This window comes from Varanus komodoensis, unplaced genomic scaffold (assembly GCF_004798865.1).
Source record: "Varanus komodoensis strain SLA01 unplaced genomic scaffold, ASM479886v1 scaffold26, whole genome shotgun sequence".
Classification (NCBI taxonomy): domain Eukaryota; kingdom Metazoa; phylum Chordata; class Lepidosauria; order Squamata; family Varanidae; genus Varanus; species Varanus komodoensis.
In genome coordinates, this window is record NW_025335684.1 from 8,234,589 (window position 1) to 8,253,213 (window position 18,625).

At 44.4% G+C, this 18,625-nt stretch overlaps 1 protein-coding gene across 4 annotated transcripts in view; it reads right to left on the reverse strand.

Annotated features, from left to right (window-relative positions):
• Positions 1 to 4,333: 4,333 nt before the first annotated feature.
• POLR3E (RNA polymerase III subunit E) overlaps positions 4,334 to 18,625 on the reverse strand; it is a 32,254-nt gene continuing 17,962 nt past the window's right edge. For 3 of the 4 annotated variants that reach the window (XM_044433517.1, XM_044433514.1, XM_044433515.1), the window contains 6 exons: positions 18,118 to 18,275; positions 16,737 to 16,801; positions 13,387 to 13,877; positions 8,898 to 8,975; positions 7,822 to 7,947; positions 4,335 to 4,798 (listed from right to left, as the gene is read on the reverse strand). In XM_044433517.1, coding sequence (XP_044289452.1) covers positions 4,733 to 4,798; positions 7,822 to 7,947; positions 8,898 to 8,975; positions 13,387 to 13,877; positions 16,737 to 16,801; positions 18,118 to 18,275 — 984 coding nt within the window. In that variant the 3' untranslated portion in view covers positions 4,335 to 4,732. Of the gene's footprint in view, positions 4,799 to 7,821; positions 7,948 to 8,897; positions 8,976 to 13,386; positions 13,878 to 16,736; positions 16,802 to 18,117; positions 18,276 to 18,625 lie in introns of all 4 variants that reach the window. The other variant, XM_044433516.1, reaches the window with a different exon arrangement.

Consider the following 18,625-nt stretch of genomic DNA (forward strand, 5'->3'; position numbering starts at 1 on the left):
CTCTAGTGTTGCATTTATCTTATGCAGTGGCAATTTAGCCATTAAGCACAAGATAAAAATTAAATTACCATACAGAGTTTAAACTGGCTATACTGTTGGGTCCAAATGTTACGGTCAAACATCATTTTACAACTTAGATCTTTAGTTGGTATTTCTTACCACTATCGCTGTGTGACTTGTTCAATGGATCGACGCTGTCTCTCCTGAAGAAATGGTCTGGTTTATTCTATCTTCAAGTAAATTCTTTAAGAGAACTGCTTATTGAGGGGTGTGTGCATCTTTTCATTCACAAGCATTATTTACATATCCCATTCTGTGCTTTAAGAACTGGGAGCTGGGAATTTGAAAGCTCTTTAGTCCTCTGCAGAGAGCGCCACTCTGTCCTGTAAAATTTGGACACTGGCTTTTTTCTGTGTGCATTATAAGTTGGTCCAAATAAACCCCTCTGCTGCATAAACATCGAGTATTTCAAACTAAGCAGGACTGTTTACCTGAATGCTTCATCACATCTCTGCATAAGACACACTGGATTGTAGCTTGCAACCATCCAGATGTTCTGGCCTACGGTTCCTTTCATCCCTCACCACTGGCAATACTGCCTAGGGTTGCTGAGAGTTGCTCAGTCCGTCATTGTAATAGCAGGGAGTGTTTTATGTAGAGCCTCAATTTCACCATGAATTTAAAAAAAAAAAAAAAAAACCAGGATCTAATGTTTAGCTTGTTTGGGCCGAACTGGTAAGGCTGCTTGAGCACTGATGCATTGGCACAAGCTGGGAACATCACAGAAGCCTGAGGCTGATACAGCTTAGCTATTCCTCCCATGCACTGAAATGCCATTGTTGTAGTGAAGGTTCTGTATGCAAAAGGAACTTTGATGTAATGATACAGACATTTTTATGAGTTTAATTACTACAGTGCATTACCTGAAAGCAAAAGACTGGATTCTACACACTGTTCTGATTTTGCTGCTAATTGTGGCAGTTCTTGGAATTTCCAATTGTCACTTTTGGTCATGTATGAATATTGTGTTTAGTTGAACATGAAAAACAACCTCCTGGAAGTTCTTGCCTATACAGTTATTGGCAGAACTACCTCTTAGAAATATAGAGTGAAAACATGATAGTCCCTTATTTTAAAAATTGAGTACGTATCAATATCAGAGGGTGGATTTTTTTTTTTACAAGTATCAAATACATGAACTGAATAGTTGATGGTAAAGGCAAGGAATTAAAAGGTTGAAAGCCAGTTCACAGCACTAGCAAGGATGGCTTGTTTTCCAAGTGCAAAGGAAGCTGTACCTACAAACTACAGCAATGTCATTTTTATTTCATTCTTACTTTAAAAAAACAAACCTTGAGCTGCTTAACAATAAAAGATACTGCAGTTTTACTTAAGTTGCTGCTATTATAAACTACTCTGCCTTATGTACAGTGTAAAATGAGAATTGTTTGTTCCATTGACACAGTTTCTGCATGTGGAAACACTCCACTAGTCTGCTTATTTAAAACAGTTGTAAGCTATTGTGAATATTTTGTAAAAAGTAAATAAATGTCTTCAGCAAGTGTTGCGAACCTCTGTGTCTATGTATGTGCTCAAGTGAGGTTAAGATTCCATGAAAGGGCACTGTAGGTTAGAGTGCACAAAATGTGTTTGGTTCATTAAAAGCCAACACTATAGAAACAGAGCGAGTCAGAAGGGGTCTCCCAGGCCATCTAGTTTGACCCCCGGCTCCAGCCTGCTCCGCTCACGACAGGCCCACCATGTGCACGTCCAGCCTGTCCTTGAACACCCGCACCGAAGGGGCCTCAACCACCTCCCGGGGAAGCCCACTGCACACCCTCGGGGTCCCGACTGGCAGGAAGTTCCTCCTGGCATCCAAATGGACCCTTGGCTCCCTGAGCTTGGCTCCGTTGGAGCCCCCAGTGATAGCCTTTGTTAGAAAAAGCTGGGTAGGCACACACCAAGTCTGATGTGGGTCTTTCCTTTATCCTAAACCCGAACTGAGTTATCTAGACTTCAGTCACTTTTTCCTGTTTGTATCGAGTCACTTCCACCTTTACATCAAGGGAACACGGGCTGAATCAGTTAGGCCAGCGGTCCTCCCACTTTTTCAACGGGGCCCGTTGAAAGGCGGCGGCTTTCCCGCGAGGAGAAGGCCGCCCGACTGCCCGCCCCCGGGCTTGCATCATTAAAAATAGATTTAAAGTTTTATTTTACTTACTTTCAGTCCTTTTTTTAGTGTCTTCGTCTCGTTCTCTTCCGCCCGCCTCTCGCGTTTCCCGCTCCGTATTCCCGCTCCGTGTGTGTGCATGCAATGGGGCGGGGGGAGGGGGAAGCCGGCGCACGCGCAGTTCGCGGTTGCGATTTGAGCATGCGCCAGCTCCCTCCCTCCCTCCCTCCCCGCCTGCGGGCCCTGGTTTGAAGACCCATGATTTAGGCTGCATTAAAATTGCATTTGCACCACTATCACTTTAGACCATGTCAGGGCTTGTTTACCCCCCCCCCCCTTTGTTTTAAACAAGCGTGTCTACTCAGGAAGCCATGGATGTTGAAGGAATTCTGGACAGCATTCTCGAGGACTAGCCCGGTTATTTGCATTTTATCGTAGCAGCAGCACTACAAGAGCTGTGGGTTTCTTAGAAGAAACTTGGCTCGCCTCATAGCTTTGAACGTGGTTCTTTTGGAAGCCTTCCCCTAAAAGGCAGAATAGAGTTGAATAATATTTGCTCGGGTACAACCCTCTGCTGCACCTAGAGGGGTTTTTAGTACCTTTGGAAAGACTGAGAGAAAGGGGAAACAATCAGGTTGGGTCTGATCTATTCTGTGCTGTAGGATGCTACAAAAATCCACAAAAGATTCAAATTAGTTCTGTTTTCCATAAAATTGCCAAGCAAATTCCACAGCAGACCAGCTTTTTTTAAAAATGGATTCCTGACTTGTGGAGCAGTTTAACTTTCTGGAATCTTATAAAAATATAGTCACAGAAAAATACAACAGAATTTTTAAAAAACCCAAAAGGGATACATCTCCTCCCCCTTTGCTGGTATCAGATACCCAATTAGGAAAGTAAAGCTTCAGCTATGTGAGGATTTAAGTGGTCAGCACATGGCTCTGAAGGTTTTCTTGGGGTAGATGGGCTCTGATTAGGGTAGGCAGTCACCATATTGAAACTTTCAATTTTTACCTCCCCTTTCCTAAGTGGCATTGTGCAAATTGTGTGAGTTACCCTGAAATTTAAAAAAAAACATTCAAAAAACAAACCTCTTGCACGGGTGTTAAATACTGCCAGGTAAATACAAATTTTCATCCAGCCTTCAGTTGATCTAAACAAAGTTAACTGCCCTAAAGGTCTATGCCTCCTCCCCTAATATAATTCTTTGGACTGCCACCTGGCAGCTTACTATGATTCATGGAAAAACAGGCACTTAGGATGGAGGCAGCAGCAGAAAAATGGGCAGTAATGCTCAAGGGCATATACTGTAGAGGCTGTTGAGAAAGCCTGCTACCAACTTTGCTCGGCTCACTTCTGACCTGCATTCAACTGACACAATGCTTTTTAAAGGCTGTGTGCACACAAATCTGATTTAATATGCTACAAAATGACATGTTACTGCTTAGTGATGTGCAAAATGTATGTCAAGTCACAAAAAGAGGCATACTTTATGAACATCCTAAAGGACCTCACTTCAGAAGGTTCCACCTCATGCATTGTTTGTAGGTGGCACTATAATCAAAAATTGCATTTTAATTGACTGCTTAGGTCTGCCCTTTATTCAGTCAAACCTATTGCCTCAACCAGCACCCAAGAATTAGCATTCATGTATTCACAGAAGGAACTAGGATACCTGCAAGCCCATTTTTTAAAAACTAATTTTCTGGGCAGAAGAATGTTATTAAAAATCATAGCACAACTCTACTTCCCTCTCTCTCATTGATAAAAATTAAGAATTCCTGCCAAAGTACAGTTGTTGTGATCTTTCAGACTGGTTGTAAGCATACTTCTAATTGCTTTCTCACATTGCTTTCTTCTAATTGCTTTCTCACATTGCTTTCTTCTAATTGCTTTCTCCCACTCTCTTAGAAGTAGGGTTAACCAGAAAGGCTGCAAAGATAGAAGGGAAAACCATGCAAACTAGTAATTTAGGCACAGTATATGTTCACAGGTGAATTAAGTTATGCAAAAGAAAACCCCTTGGACATTCAGGCTTAAGGAATTATTGCCTCTTATCAATTTCCACAGAAACAAATGTCAAGAACTACTACACACTGTAGATTTAATTCCGCCCCTCACTAGGGTAATGTGTGTGCTAGCCAGAAGTCAGAATGTTGAGGATTTTAAAAACATCTGGGATGTAAGTGTAAACTTGCAATTTATTGGCATTAGTTACAAAATAAAATATTAGATCATGATCTTCTGTAACATTTGGGTAAGTATGAGGTTTCTTTCTTTTTGTTATAATAATCAAAATGAGAAGCAAAATATATTAGGGATCCCGAATTAATCTAACGGTTTGCAAAGATCCATTTTTTTCTCCAAGGGTGGCATTTTGGATGCCATGCAAATGAGTTGAGCAGGGAAATACACACTGCTTCCTCCGTCCACAGGGCCTTAAGGAGATCAAGCGCAGTCCCAGACCAAGGGAAAGGAGGGCGTTTTGATTTACTTTCCTGCCCTGAAAATTTGCCTTCAGTCCGGGTGTTAACCTGATTCTATGAAAGGGAATCCCTTTTGTCAAGATGTTGGCTGTTGTACTGTTCCTTTAAGGTACCACATGCCACCTTGGCTTACACAGCAGTCCTAGAAGAAAGGAGAAAACTGTTAAGAAGCATTGGTATAATCTCCCCAAAGGAGCTCTGCAGAAGAATAATTCTGCTCCTAATTGCATGCCATTAGAATTAAGGTCACTGACAGGGAGCGGGGTAAAAAGAACAGACAATCACTGTTGGTTGTAAGACCAAGAACTTGGGGATATCCAGCCATGACAGCACACCATTTATGTCAAACTAAATCATGCATAATATTTAAAAGCATATGTCAGTGTCTCCAGATTGCAGCATCTGCTCCCTGCCTTGACACTGTGATTCAGTGGTTGCACTTAGGAGTTGCTCTGAAACAAACCAGCAGCAATCTTGTACCCTGCCTTCAACAAGAAACCTCAACTGGACAACTGGGATTGGGTTCTTTTTTAGTGATTGTCAAAAGGGAGAGGATATTGTAGTTACTCTCTGAATGAGGGAGTTGACTAAATTGTCAATTGGGTCCTTTCCAACAAGCTTAGAATTTCAAAAATATATCTCCAAAACCATGAGGGCTAGAATCATGCTTTTTTTAGAAGAGAAAGTGGACATAACAAACATTCTCAAGAGACCCAAGAAGCCATTCAAGCTATGAAGCTTTAGAATGTCTTTTCTCCGCTACCTCCTATCCCTTTGCCACTTTTCTTACTCTTCACTAAATACACTTCTTTCTCTTATAATCTGCACTACTCTAAGATCAAGCTTTGCTTTATCACTCCTGAAAGCATGATGGGTGGCTACTTTAGGGGATGCCACACCACAGGAGGGCCACAGATAGAGCAGCTGTTGACTTTAAAAAGCTGCACTTGTGTGTCTGCAGCCAACTTCTGTTGATGCTATCTAGGCAACGGCAGGGTCCTCAGAGATTGCAAAGCAACAGTGCCAAAGGGAACTGTTTGCCATTCCCTCCTACCTCAGACAGCAATACTCAAAACACGATGTTCAGCCTGCTACCTGGTTGGAAGCATAATTAAAGCAGAACAAGCATGGCATTGCTAATTGGTACAATTAAGTAATTAGTCTGAATGCAGTGGGTTCTTTTTTGTTTCAAATAGGGTATATGTGCACATTCCTGTAGATCACAACCTGCCATCTGCGCTTTCTTGTCGCCTCTTTCTCAACCCTCCCTTTAACTCTGCCACTACACAGCATCCTAGTCTAGAGAACAAGCCATCCTGATTAAGGCGCATGGCAACCTGCAACAAAATGTTGCAGCGCACATCCGCCTGTTCAGTGTTCCAGCCAGCCATGTTCTCTCCCAGGATACACCATTCTCTTCTACATCCCAGTTGTGACCGACTTATATCTTCCCTTTGTCCCCAAGAACAGTGGTCAACAGAGCCAGTGGTAGTAGTAAGACCAAGATTAAAATTTCTAAAAAATCCTGAACAATAACAGTGCTTAAAAAACATTCAAAAAATAAAACCCATTAGAACCTTCTTCAGCAACAAAGCGGCTTCCATGCCAAAAGCCTCTCTCAATAAAAAGTATTTGCCTTCTGGCAGGAGACAACAGAGAAAGTGGCAACCTAGATTCTCAGCTGGGAGTGGTGCTCTTTCACACCTTCACCAAACAGGACCCTGATGGCAGCAGGGGGTTCCCATCCACCCTCCATCTGTGGCCAGCTGGGCATGCTGTCTGAATGGACCTGTTACTGTTTCTTCCAGTGTTTTCCTGTACTTCTGCAAACTCAGTCCTCCAATACCTCTAGGAACATTGGCAGACTGGCTGCCTTGTGGAATCGAACTTGACTTAGGTCCATTTAGCCAAGTATTGTTGACACAGGCCAGCAACAGCAGCTGTTTCAGCCTAGGACTCTTTACCCCAGGTGGGTCACACCTGGGGACTCCTGAATCCAAATCAGGTGTTCTACCTCTGCCTCTCCCTTTTGTATTACGATGGCTACATTTTGGCCATGCTTATTGTAAAACTGCCCCGTGAGGAAGATCAGCCTGAATCAAAAGGGAACTTGAAGGCTTTGCCGGGATCTCAAACAAAGCTTCAAACACTGCCTGCCTTTCAGCCTCGAAACTAATTGACCGCACAAATCATCTTTTGAGGTAATTCTAATTAAGGCTTTAGCAATATAGATGTCCCACATAAAGTATGGCTGCAGTCACTTGCGCAATTGGGATGATGGATCTTCAAAGCGCTGACCTTGGAGAACTGCCGGGGGCAAAGTAATCCAAAGCCAAGCTAAGTGTGTTATCACTCATCCATCAACCAATTCACAATTATACATGTAGATGCAAGTGTAATCATCCAAGCGATGATTAAATGCAGGTGGAGGGGTGTTCGCAGGGATTGTATTTGCAAAAGCAAAAGGGACCAGAGGTTCCCACAGAAATCTTCAGGGAGAACCATGGTTCAGCGGCAGAGCACCTGCTTTGCAGGCTGTAGGTTCTGGGTTTGATTCTTGGCATCTCTGGATCTACAGCTGGGAAGAATCCTGAAATGCCGGAGAACCACTGACAGCATTGACAATATTGCATCAAATGGACCACCAGAACAACAGACCTATTCTAACATAAGGCAACCTCTTAGGTCAGCCTTCCCCTTGTACCTTCCAGACATGTTTGGACCAGAATTCCCAGTCAATGGCTCTACTGGGTGGGAGTCCTGGGAGTTGTGGTCCAAATGCCTCTGAAGGCCACCAGGTTGGGGAAGGCATTGGGGAAATTCCTCTCCAACAGCCTATCCATTTTCTCTCTTTCTCCCCACACCCAGAACCCCATTGTCTAAATATAGAGGAGAGGAAATGTAGGCCAATAGTTGAACTATGTGTAACCCGTCTCATAATTATTTTTACTATTTGTAAATAAAAGCAGGCTTGGGTCCAAGCAATCATACTTGGCATTAGACCCACTGAAATCAAGAAGAGTGAAGTTAGTCACAAGTAACTTAAACCCAAGGGAATCAGAAGGACTTAATATCAATTATTACTAAAATCTGGTTGGACTAACACACTGCTTCAGTTGGTACTTTCAATTTCAACTACTGTTTGAAAAGCAGGAAAAATATTACCTTCAAGATTTTATCCACCTTTTGTTTATCTAGATCCTCTCCATATTCACAGGCCAACCGATTCTGGATGACATTTCTACGCACTCGGTAGTTTTTGGAAAATATTTCGAGCAAAATTTGCCGATGCTTTGAAAAACAGAAATAGCAATATCCAAGTTAGGATAAGGCAAAAAAGAAAGCCAGCATCAGCATAAAGCAATCTTGTAGCACAACTTTTAGGCCACAATCCTATCTGGGCTTATTAAGCCAAGATATAACCAGGACTTCTGTTAGACCAGGTAGCCTTTTCAGGCAAACTGCAATTTATTTAACATTTTTGTGTGCCACCACACTAGCCTCACCTCATGGCTCTCTAGACTGTTTGCATAATTAAATTCAGTTCATTTCTATACCACCCTATAGGTGGATCCTCTCTGGGCAGTTTATAGAAATAACTAATTAACCAAAGATTTATTTGAACTGGGAAACGATGATCGGTTTCAGATTGAACCAAGATACCCTAAACCATAGTTTGAAGTTCGCTTAGGATCCTGGCTTGATCCAAAGAAGATAGCTATAGATTCTTACTTAACTTACAATGGAAAACTACAGTTGATCCAAATTCTATGCTGTATAGACCACTGTTCTAAGCACCCTTGTAGAGACCCCATGGAGCTAGCTTTCCCCATGGCAAATCAGTATTCCATTAGGTTGGTAGGCAATCTAGTGTCTTCCAGTTATTTTGACTGCAACTCCCGTCAGCCCCAACCAGTATGGCCAAGAGCCAAGGATTTATGGGACCTGTAATCTAAAAAGGACTGGAGGGCCCCGAGTTGCCTGGTCTGCTATCACAACAGCTTCCCAGGTCATTCCTCCCAGTTGCTACCTGGTCTTTTGGAATTGGGGGTGCCAAGACCGAAACTGGGAGAGGTCATGATCCATGGTCTCTGTGCAAGAGAAACCAGCACAGAGAAGGAAGACCCCATGCTAGAAGTCTTCCCAGCCTCTTTCTACTGTGAGGAAGACACACTGCTGCACACATCCTGCATGCCCAAAGCGTGCCTTCGCCAAAGTGGCAGCTCTGATCTCCAGCTTACCTGATCGTACGTGTCCCCGGCTTCCCAAAGTGCAAAGACCTTTTGTTCATCCGGTAATGCGGTTGTCTGCGGGGGGAACTAAAAACAGGTCGCACCAGTCAGGATTATTGGCTTTAGGGTATTAAAACAAAAATACCAGCTTGGAAAAGAATACTTTAATTAAAGTTTTTGAACTGCACCGGTGCAGACAGAGGACAGAACATGGAGTTTTCACTCTACAAAGCCCAACCTTGAGAGCTCGGGGTGGGACCGTGCTAAAGCTTAGGGTTCTTGGAGGTCATCTTGTCCAGCCTCTGGCTCAGTGCAAGAACCTTACTGCTGCAGCAACAGATGGTCATCCAACTTCTGCTTAATCCCTCCAGGGAAGGGAGACCCACCACTTCCCAAAGAAAATCAGATCCATAGCTCTTATCCTTAGGAAGCTTCTCATAACACATTGCCAAAATCTGCTCCCCCTTAGATTTCCACCCCTTCGTTCTAGTCCAGCCCATTTCAATTCCAAATGGGACTTGACATTCAGTAGGAGGGATGTGCTGATCTGTTGACCAGGAGAACCAGAAGATCACTGCTCCTAATATTTAGATCTGGCCTAGCCCATCAAGAAGTTTGTACAATCTACCAATCAGAGGAGCTGACACTACACACACTCTTCCTCCTCGGCACCCAAAGAGACCTCCAAAATGTGTCTGGGAAAAATCTCATCCTAACCTTGCCTGCTCTCCCAAGTTTTTACAACACTTTCCCCACCAAGAATCCATCTTCACACAGCTGCCAATGCTAAAATCTGATTTGTTACTAACAGGATGTATCTGAATCCTGAATGTATGAAACTAAAATTTCCCTCTCTGAACAGAGTTGCTGGAAAACCCAAGCCTAGGCACAGACATCAGAAACAGGGCAGCAGCTTTGTATATTTAAATATTTAAGGTTGCTTTCATAGCAACGAGAAGATGAATTCACTCCCTGTTAAGAGGAACTGGCAAAAAGTTTCAAAGTCCAAGCCAAATACTGCCCAGGGCTGCTGCATGTTTTGACGTGAAGCATAATTGCACTCTTTCTGAATGTCTCCACCCCTCAACCCCCCACTTTAAAAAGCAAAAGCATAACAAAACCACCCACAACAGACATCAACCACAACCTGGATTTTTGTGGACATGCAACAAATCTAGATTTCTGATCTTCAAAAAGGAATAACCATATCTTCTTTGTCCATCTTTGTCCTTGTTCTTACTTCCTCTATTTGGATGAAGTTTATTGTGTAGCAACCATAGTACAGAACTAAAATCGTGGTTTAAACATCTGAAAATATTGGCCTGGTTCAGGCAGGAAACTCTGGTTTTCCACAATGTAAACAGGATGCAACATCTCTTGAGTTCATCCTCCTTATTCATGCACCAGGAGGAGTCTCAGATTTTGGTAAGCTATATTTAGGGAAAACAAACCAGGATCAAAACACAGTTTCAGATCCTCGCTTGTTTCCATTCCGTAGTTGAATCAAACCACAGTTCCACAAGTTTAGAGATCATAGGTACAGTGGAAGCTTCAGTCTCTGCATGGTTGCAAAAAGAGTGGCTTTCCATAATCCAGGCCACCAAGATGGTTCAACTGCAACACCAAACTGTGGTCTGTTGCACTATCCAAGCAAACACCATCTGGCAATCTAAGGCTTGTAAGTAGTCACCAAATCAGAAAGTGGCATCAGGATCCGAAACTGATTTGCAAGACACAGATTGAACAAGTTGCAATTTGATGCAATATGCTAGCCAACAAGTCATATTTTGGGTTGTTGTTCTATAGATCACTCTGTCTGGGAAAGCATCTAGGGATTTGCTTGGAAAGGGAGGAACTATACAAACCTCCATGTCTGGAACACAAATCATGATCTGAGGCCAAACCAGAGTTAGTGCAAACCATGGTTTGGCATTATGTTTGAACCAACCTGCAGGCAAACAGTGATTCACAGCAGCTTGCATTTCCCATTTACCCGGCATTCCCATTCTACGATGTGGCTGCCTCTGGTAGGCAGGGCCCCAGTGATTGTCTGTCAGTTGAGACAACTACGAACTACACTAAACACAATCCAACAAACCACGCCTCGAGGTTCTGGCTTGCTGGCTGAACGCAGGGTTTAAAAGTGTCTTCCCAGTGCAAAGCAAACCTGAAATTCCTTTGGCATGATACCTGAATTGAGATGCTGCCTTCCATTATTCCTTCACCACCACCACCACCAAATTTACTAGCTGCTTGCACAAAAATAAAAAACAGAAAAGTGAAGAAACCAAGAGATTCCTGTCCAGCCAACCTCCACAACTTGATAGACAAAAGGAGAGAAACAAATTAGAAGCAGATGGTACACAGAGACCTGAATTCTGTGTATTTTGCACAGGTGAGGAGAGAGGTGTTATTCCTTTATCATATTTTACATCAGAAAAGTTCCCTGCACAGACATGTATTTTGACCATGGAGGGCAGCAGTTCCAGTCTGTTGCCTTAACCATGCTTAAGATCTGAAAGATCTGCTCCTGAGGTCATACACAAGGGGGCCCAGCCAAATCCGCCCGGTTCTTTGCAAGCAGCAAATCTGGCCACAGCTCTGGCTTGTTCAATGCAGCTGTTTTCTCAACACTGCAGAAATGCCCCGAGTGCCAACGGCAAGCGTGTCACGAAGATCCATTTTACAGGGAACAACAGGAAACTTTTCCAGCTTAAAATACACACAGCTCTGACTAACAAGGGCTGGTGAGACAGTCATTCACGTCTGACATGCTGCTGCCTTTAAGTCACGATCGCTTTATTCCTTTTCATTCTGGCTACACAAGTAGCTTTCTTAAATGCCTGTTACGGACGCACACAGTCAACTCTGCTGACCTTCCCCATGGCAAAACGGCACTTATTCCACTCAAGTGAGCTGCCTGTATTTTTACTCTGGATGCTGCCATCTTCCTTACAAATGAAACAAAGCATTTTGATTTGCTTTGGAACAAAAATGGCATCAAGAACTCTGTACAGATCATGGTTACTACGTCCACAAGTGGGTACAACTGGGCACATAAGCAAGCAGGCTGTGACAGTCAGTTTTTAAATATGCAAGGTTCTAGTCCTTAAGATCATGCTGGTGGGTTTAAACGTCTTCCTGGAACCCAGATGATAGAACATTCCTTTACACAAAAGCATTTCCTATATTTGGAATAACAGCATGACAGTGAGAAGACTAGGCTAACTGCCCACCTCTCTGATATGCTAGCTCTCTACCTACAGGGAATTTTTATTTTATTGCACAAAAAACTAGGCCATTTAAATACAAACATATTCTCTCTCTCTCTCTCTCTCTCTCTCCTTTTCTCTAACTTGATAGGTTTGGATGCACAGGTAGACAGAACCTACTTTTGTATCAAAGAACATTCCATAATGTACATACACTTCTTCTTTGCTGCCCTGTTATATCTAAAGGTCTTAAGGTGCATAAGAGCCGACAATACACTGAGACAGACGATTGTCCTAAGTTCAGCATCGTCACACTCATTCAGCCCACGTCAATCCCTCCAGGGATTTAGGAAGGTGTTTTCCCATAGAACTTGGGACCTCTTGCCAGCAAAGCAGGTGTCCGTCCCCCGTCCCCCCACACTGAGCCACAGCCCACCCGCTCTAACCAGGACAGAAGATTTTGGCTGGACCTTAAAGGAAACCTCTTGAATTATAGGAGCAGTTTGATAATGGAACTGCTCCCTAAAGGATGGTGAATTCATCCTTGCAGCTGCAGACTGGGTTACGTGCAGGCTGGACAGCCATCTGCTGGGAACCCCGTGTGGTTGGACTAGATGGCCTTGCCAGCCCCCTCCAGCAAGAGGAGCAGCACCTGGCGATGCCAGACTTGTGACATCAGCTCCACAGTCATCTGGACCAGGGCATTTAGCACAGTGACAGCCACCAGGCAGAATGATCTCTCTAGGCTTAGACAAGTACCAACGTTTTGCAATTTCAGGCAGACGCCGGAGACCCACCACCAGCCACTGGTTCTTTTAAACAGGGAGATGCCAGGGACTGAAGCAGGGCTCTCCCGTTTGCAAAGGACATACTCCACTGCTGAGCCACAGACCTGCAGCCAAACCCTTGGGAACCGCTCCGCGAATCTGTCTCACAAAGCACCCGGTGAAAGCTCAGGGTCCATCGTCAATGCTTAAAGCAAAACAGGATTGTGGAAGTGGCTCATCTGACCTTATAATCCAAGCACTAAGTCTCATCATGTAATGTGCCGAGATCTTTCTTTGTTACTGCAGCCTAAAATAAGTAACACACGCATAAACTATGAAACAGCAAGGCTTTTCTAGTTCAGACAGGCCTGTGACATCACAGTAGGTCAACCAATAGGCAGCCTGAGAAGCCGTGACCACACATTTTTATATAAAGCCACCCCTGCACTGGTGGACTTTGTCATGCAATTATAACGATGACGGAAGAAGAAAAAGTGGAAGTTATAAAATGCAACTTACAGGCACCATTATTTGTTTGCAGCCCATTTCCAACACCACGTCCTGTAACATTTTATCCGAAATGCCACTAAACAAGAGATTCCCGGGAGGCAGGCTTGCCACATGGAGATTAAATAACCGTTTAAGCTCGTTCAGGGTTACAACATACTGTTTCTTAAAGGTTGCCACCACGAAGGCTCTCAGTTCTTGCGTGACCCTCTCCTGGACTGGCAAGAGGCCATTTATGGAGTCCGCTGAGTTCTCTTCTGAATGGGTGCCGTTGGCCAGTCCATTATTGAACCCATGACAAACAGAGGTGTCCATCGGCTCCTCATCGCTCACCGGCTCCTCCTTGATCCGGACTCCAAGAAGGTCCGCGGGAGAGGTGGACTCATTCATTCTGGCCTCCACTTTCCACTTCTGGAAGTCTTGCTCCAGCTGTCCATAGCTCTGCTTGACTTTGGCTTTGGCCAGGTTGACCCTCTGTTCTCCGGTAACCAGCAACGGAGCAGCTAGAAAAGAACAGGTCAGGGTGGTGTAATTTAGACAGAAAACCTGGGTGGTTCAGCAATTAATTCCACCTAGGGCTGTGGAGTGAACTAGGTTTCCTCCCATCACACATTCAAAACCACAGACCTTTCTTTGCAAAATGTTCTTTATTCACCTATGTGTTTTTCAGAAGCACAATTGCCCAGAAGGAGCCTCTGAGCATGCACAGAGAGGCTCATTGAACCCAACCTAGTATTTCGTGCTAGGAACTCTCCTTCTGAGTATGTCTGGGCTCCATCCTTTCAGAACAGATCTCCTCTCAGCGTGCCGACCCTCTAACTGAATAGCCCTCTTCTCCCAGTGCGAAGTCCTGGGGTTGAGAGCCATACCTGCGTCTTCTGTCTCTGAGAAACTCCCCTGTTCCCAGTCCCCTCTGATAACTGAGCATCTTGCATATGCCGAGGTTGCTGGAGCACATGGGGAGTCCGGCTTCGACATAAGCATCTCTGCTTCTCTCATCTCAACATCTGGAACAGGCCCAAATTCTGAGCCCCTTCACTCTTCTCCTCCTTCAAGTCCAGATCAGCATATCCTGGGAATGCGTGCCAAGAGCATCTGGCCCTCTCAATCCCAACAGGTTGGACATGCACAGAGGGAAAGGCTACTAGAGAGCAGAATGCTGGCCCGGCTCTTTCCATACACATAAGATCCTGAAACCGGTGTAGGTGGCACATCCACATTGCAATTCCTGCGGCAGTGCGATCCAAAGCAGATGACAAGGTCGATGCCTGTGCATTCGTCAAATGAAAGCCAAATATACCCTCACGGAAGAGAAGTGGTGTGTGTGTGTGTGTGTGTGTGTGTGTGTTCTGAAGCATGCTTAAACACACTTAGGAACAACTTTTTCTGCCTACATTATGTATTTATTTCATTTCTATACTGCCTGGAGCTGAAGCTCTCTGGGTGGTGCACAACAAGTTATGCCAGTGTATGATTTAGATCTTGCTCTTTGTTGCAATCACTTTTCAAGGCAGCTTACAACAGATTGCAGCTGACTCAAAAGACTGGAGTATAAAGATCTGCATGTGGGTTAGTCAGCGAATAACTGCTAACTTGAACAACTGGTGCCCAAGTTTGCTTGTTTTCCTCTTCCCTCCTCTTCCCCTTTCCTTTTGTGCCATGTCTTTCAGATTGTAAACCTTAAGTCCAGGACTGTCTTAACTTTCTTCACTGTGTATGTTAGTCCCCCTGGGAGCCCTTCTGGCTGAAGGGTGGGGTGAAGATGCTTTAAGTAACAAAGAAACAGGCTCGCTCTTGATCAGCTTTAAGGTAGGCCCTAACCAGCTCCAGGCCTGGTTCATTTCCGCAAGGTGCCTTCAAGAGCATCCCTCTTTGATACACAAGCACGTCTGCTTTCTTTGCACGCCAAGAGCCTTTCCTGTAAGCCCAAGACTGTGGAGATGGGAGCCAAAGGGCAACGCAAGGGCCCTCAACAGAAGCTCAGAGTCCACCCGCAGGACCACGTCTCTTTAAATCTATGTGCTATGAGGACTGCTAATCTCACATCATGCTGACCGATTTATTTAATCCTTCCAAGAAGATTTGGAGGTAGAAGGGAAGGAGAGAGGAATCAGGGAAAGGAATAAACAAGATCAGTTCCTGCGCTCACCTGTCAGTTCTACTTATCTTTTTAAGTCTGGAAATAAGCTACACAATGAATGAAAAGTTCCCCCCATTCACTTATATGGACTCTCGTCAGTGAATTATTTCTTCCTCTTGGAAATTCTACGAAGAATTGTAGTCTGATGTGCGAAGAATTCTTCTAGAGATTTTATCACAATCCAACACTGTCACAGGGCAAAGGCCTGATTGCAAAACCAGTCTGCCGTATAAATAGGACCTTAATGAAAAGACACAGATGCGGAACACCTTGGTCCAACCACCTGTATGTCGGGAGAGGGGGGTCCACTTCCCCTTCTTTCTTTTGTCTCAATTTGATATTACCTGATTTTTTTAGGCCAAAGTTTCCTGTGGCAGCTAAACAGAAAAACTGTGGTTTGAACAATCCCTGCAAGGCAGACTATCAAACGAAACCAGGTTCTTAAAACTCTAGTGAATGCCAGGTGTTTGGACTTCAACATGAGCCCCAGACTTTCATGGCCAATGCCCAGGACTGCTGGGAATTGTAGTTCAAAAGTTGTGGAGGGTGCTAGGTTGGGGAAAAGGCTGAACTAGTCTAAAATGCAATACAAGTAAAACCGACACACACACGAAAACAATGTATGTCATAAACTACAAAAGCCACAAATAATAAAATCCTTACTTGCAAGAAAAGTAAAAGGGGGGGAATGTGAAGAGGGTCTTGGGTGATTCTAGTCATGAAAAGCACTCAAGAGTGGGACACAGCCCAAAAAAGCTACAACAAAACAACCATTTGGCCTAGATGCCAAGGATGTTTGAGCTCCACGACGGAAAGGGCTGAGGGAAGAAGAGTTTGGGCCTGGAATACAGTGTATTGTATCGAAAGCTGTTCTTAGCATCTCTGGCTGATGCTCACACAGATGAACAAAACTCTCTTGACAAGAACCAGATGAGAACTGAACGTTCCAGTGCTGTTACTGTCAGAATATGCCCAGGATTTGGAAAGCACACACTGGGATGGAGGAGGAAAGGAAGAACCTTTTGCAAAACATGCCGTGCATTGCCAACGCCCTCCTTGAAAAGCAATCTGGCGTTTGAGTAGCTTACCTTTCGCCAATTCCCAACCTCACCACAATAAAACAGGAGGTGAGAATGTGGCGTTGATGCGAAAGCTGCCCCAACACAAAATTTAACTGCTCAAAAACCAGTCTGCCTCTTTCCTAAGCCCCTTGAGGATTTACCTGCTTGTGCAGCTTGTTTCTTTGGTGCCATGTATTCTTTTGCCAGGTTGTAGACCTTCTCTAACCTGAAATCGAGAAAACATGGACACATACCTGTGTTATTTCTGCGCCTGGTGAACAGCTATACTAAAACAAAGGCAGGCAGATCCTGAACATTAAAAACATCCCAAGCGTCTCCAGTTACAGGTGTGATGTTGTTCTTGTTTTAGTATTTGTTTTTAATATATTTATTTATTTATTTAGAGCATCTGTATGCCATCCCATCGCATAGCCTCGGGACGGCTTACTTAAATAAATAAAACATAAGACAGATAAAATCCAGATCCACCCTGGCTGCATATTAAAACCTATAAACTGATATTAAAAGTTATTAAAATATCATTGAAATAAAAAGGTCTTAGTCTGGCGCCGAAAAACAAGTAACGACGGCGCCAGGCGGACCTCTCTGGGGAGCGCACTCCATCGGCGGGGCCACCGCAGAGAAGGCCCTCCTCCGGGTGCTCTGCCTAGCGTACAGATGCACGGCTGGGGTTGGGTCCGTACACTGTCCACCCTTGCCAGCATTGCCTCCAAACAGTCCACCCTCCCGTTACCTTCCGATCTTTTCTGCTCCGGCTCCTCCCCTCCTTGCAATCTTCTTCCTAGGCCTCTCATCTCTCTTCCTCCTCTCCCTCCCTCAACACCCCAGGCTTATTCTATTCCGATGGCCCCAGTGGGATGCGCTGAGCTGTCCGGCTCTTAAGGACACCACTGACTTTGCTGCAGACGCATCACAGAAGGCTTGGCCCGTTCCAACCGAAGAGCTCAGCTACTTAGCAGACCACAATGAATCAAATGAGCTTATTATGCAAAATTTAACCCTGCCTATGATGCTACACAGCGGGCCCCCAAATGATACCTTGGCAAGTGTATATTATTTGACCAGAGAGTTATTACCCGCTGCTAGGAAGATGCAACACACAGTGTGGTCTAATGGTTAGAGTATTGGGTTGGGACTCAGGAGGTTCAGGTGCTAGCCCCAGCTCAGCCATGAAGCTCACTGGGAGACTCTGGGCCAGTCACTCACTCTCAGCCTGCCCTACCTCACAAGGTTGTTGTGAGGATAAAGGGAGGAGGATTATGTGCACTGCTTTTGGTTCCCTTTCCAGAGGAAAAATGTGACATATTAATGTAATAACAAATAACATGATCCAGTAGAGGCCCTGAAAATAAATGTTTAATCAATTTCTTATCTAGCACAAGCGTATGAGAAGGCGGTTTTGAAATTTGTATCTGCTTTGTTAACAGGCAGTGTGAAAACAAGAGGAAAAAAAGTAGCATTGGGCTTTTCCTATTTCCTATTGCCCCCCTCCAGATCCCGAAGGGAAAGTAAATTATTAACTTGGCCTGAATGCCCATCCAGAGCATCTGTTGCCTCTGGACCACATCTGGATGCTTCCGGACAAAATCCTCGTCATAGCGGAGTTTGAATTCCCACCCTCTGTTTATCCTCAAGAAAGCCATGTGCTCCAAAAAGTCTTTTACATCTTCTGGGCCAAGCTAGAAAAAAACAAGTTCATTTAATAGGTTTGTCTGTGTGAATCAAACATATAAATACAAGAGCATACATGCAGGGATGTACAGATGCAGGGACTGAGATGAGCGGCTGGAGGGTTTTCTTTCCCGTGATCAGCAGCCCTATAAAGCGGCAGGGTGTGGTCCCACAATGAGACACATCAAGACCAGACTATGGCTGGTGAGGCTGAAACTGAGAGTGGATGGATGAACCTGTTGAGGCTTGTCCTATGTTTAGCATGTAAGACGAATTGCCGGGCCAGCTTCTAAAAGGCAGGTGTACTTAAGAAGGCAAGAGCGGGACCGATCTCAGGCCTGTGGAATCACAGGCCTAG